The sequence below is a fragment of the Morus notabilis genome, unplaced genomic scaffold (assembly GCF_000414095.1).
Source record: "Morus notabilis unplaced genomic scaffold, ASM41409v2 Scaffold112, whole genome shotgun sequence".
Classification (NCBI taxonomy): domain Eukaryota; kingdom Viridiplantae; phylum Streptophyta; class Magnoliopsida; order Rosales; family Moraceae; genus Morus; species Morus notabilis.
Window position 1 is genome coordinate 500423 of NW_010367100.1, and position 2836 is coordinate 503258.

General features: G+C 37.4%; 1 protein-coding gene across 1 annotated transcript; it reads left to right on the forward strand.

Moving 5' to 3' along the window:
* Nucleotides 1-807: 807 nt before the first annotated feature.
* On the forward strand, nucleotides 808-1970 carry LOC21399857 (metalloendoproteinase 3-MMP). The gene has a single exon (XM_010111900.2). It carries the CDS (start codon nucleotides 852-854, stop codon nucleotides 1848-1850), a length of 999 nt encoding a protein of 332 aa, XP_010110202.1. The 5' UTR covers nucleotides 808-851; the 3' UTR covers nucleotides 1851-1970.
* Nucleotides 1971-2836: the final 866 nt, after the last annotated feature.

Below are 2836 nucleotides of genomic sequence, written 5' to 3' on the forward strand. Positions count from 1 at the left end.
AATAACTATACTAACAAAAGGATACTAATAAAGAGTAAAGAGTAAAAATCTAAACTCGTGCCCTTTTAACAGTACTTCAGTAATTTTCTCTTTATTAGTTAAAGTATGTTAAATTGGGTTGGGTTGGATGGATGAATCAGGCTATAGGGTTTTTCGTTTAGCCTGATTAAAATGTGTAAATATTAATGCTAGAGAAAATTACATGGCGTGCCACTGAAATTTAAAAACTTTACATTTATGCCATTGACCTTCAATATATTGGACTTCTTTTGTTTTTTTTTTTTGGCTGGGTGAATCGAGTGAAATAGGTCTAATGTTTATGTCTTTAGGTGGTATAACTATAAAGATAGTATTATTTGAGTGTGGCATTTTTTTTCCCTGTTAAGTTATGTAATCAGCCTTTTTATTTTTCTAAAATTACTAACATTTTGTCTTGATTTTTGAAAGATTTTTTAATTAAAAAAGTTTTCTTCGTTGCTCCAACGTATATATTTTCTCCTCTTTCTTTATTTCTTTCTGATTTCCCAAACTCATCGGTTTTAATTACTTCTTCTATAATTTTCCATCTCTCATTTTAGACCAAGCCCCAACCATAAATAGATAAGTAGCCCCTACTTTAAACACAATATCATGATTTCTAGACTCTACGGTTGCAATTTATTTTGCCTAATATCTACAGTTTAGGATTTAGGGTTCTACATAATATCTAGAGTTAAGAACGTTGAGAATAAGGTTTATAGAAGTACATGGCTTGCTATAAAAATGCGAAGGATAATCATAATAACATATGCAAATCAGTAACATTAATACACAATATACACAAACCAACTACACATCACTAAATCTGAATTATGGCGCCAAAAGCTATCCCAATGGTACTCTTGGCTGCTTACTTTTTTATTGGCTACTTTTTCCTTTGTTTGGGCACAATTCAATCCCAACCCACAAACCGCAATGCCTTTGGTTTCATCCAAAACTTGACCGGAGGCCACAAGGGCGAAATCGTTCCGGGCCTCTCTGAGCTCAAGCAATATCTTCAACGATTTGGATACTTGGATTCTGAAGCAGTTGAGAACGTCGCCGAAGCCCAAAACTATGACGATGTCAATAGTATTGACTATTTTGATGACGTTTTGGAGTCCGCCATCAAAGCGTACCAACGAAACTACAATCTGAATGTCACCGGAACCCTAGACCCGCCCACGGTGAGGCAAATGATGCTGCCCCGGTGTGGATTCCCAGACACCGTCAATGGTACAACGTCTTTCCCCATAAGTCACGACCACGACCACGACCACGACCACAACCACGACCACGACCACGTCCACAAGCAGCTCATCCATGGAGTTAGGCACTATTCCTTCTTCCGTGGGAGCCCGCGCTGGAATAAATACCAGCTGACCTACCGCTTCGTCGCCGGTGTCCAAGTCCCCGGTACCAGCAACATAAGATCGATTGTCTACCGGGCGTTTCAGAGATGGGCGAGAGTAACCCGCTTTACTTTCACTGAAGTAGCATCCAATGTCCAGTCCGATATTTCAATAGGGTTCTTCCGCGGCTACCATGGGGACAACGCGCCTTTCGACGGGACCGGAGGCACCATAGCCCATGCATACGCTCCGTCCGTCGGGTGGTTCCACTACGACGCCGACGAATATTGGAGCGAGAATCCGAACTACTACCAGATGGACTTGGAATCCGTCGCGGTGCATGAAATAGGTCATCTTCTAGGGCTTGATCACAGCACCGTTGCGGCTGCAATAATGTATCCGAGCATCAACTCTGGTGCAATTAAGAGGGAGCTGAACGCAGATGACATTAATGGTATACGTGCCTTGTATGCTTTCTGAAGGCGTTAGTGGGACAAGTATGTTCCAAAGTTATATAAACAAGAAAGGGATATATAGTATTACTTACTAGATATAATATATTTATTAAATAAATTAGGACTGCCATGACTAGTAGCAAGTTATATGTAACTTTCTGCCATATATGTACGAAGCATATGTGCTCGAAAAAAATATATATATATATATAAATATTATAAGTTACTGAATAAATTAAATATAAGTTCTCAAGAAGTTTATTAGTGTCAAAATAAATGTTTATAAGCTTGAAGAGGCTAATTTATTCATATTCTTAGGTCAATCATAAAGCTTGCGATACGTACGTACTTGTACGGGAAAATTAATTACTGAGAGTAATTTGAGAAATTAGTGCCAGCTCATGATAACTCTAACGAGCTATTCCTTAAAAATACAGTTAGATAATACTATAGACAGCTATCACCGAAGTACAACAAATATGTACATAAGAGCTCTATATATCTTTAAAAAAAAAAAAAAAACAGAGAGAGAGAGAGAGAAAGAAAAGAAGAAGAAGAAGAAATCCTCTCCCCGATCGGTATATGACAAATGTTTCAACAGGAATTGTCATACTCTATTTGTGTTTTTTTTTTTTTTCAATTATTACCAAAGTACGTCGCTCTGATAAATTAAGTACTATCTAATAAATTAACTTTTTTTTTAGTGTCATCTGAAGAAAAGAAGAAGAAGATTAAGATCAAATATTGTAGTTTTCGAACAGTTTCTTTACGGAATAATTCTTCTTGATCATCGGTTTCTGGGGTCGGATAAGAACCCTACATTTGAGAGAGAGAGAGAGAGAGAGATTATTTGTGAAAAGTGTTCAGAAATCGTTAATGGCTTCCCAAATTGGTAGCAGACAACAGTGAGTATTGTAGACAAAGAGAGGTATTTGATGAGATCAATTCTTTGCAAATATTTATAAGCAAAGGCCACCCCGCGCGCGCATATATATGTATATATATATATAT

What these genes read in the sequence shown, in the direction of transcription:
- LOC21399857 (XM_010111900.2), top strand. Translation starts at nt 852, where the DNA reads ATGGCGCCAAAAGCTATCCCAATGGTACTCTTGGCTGCTTACTTTTTT.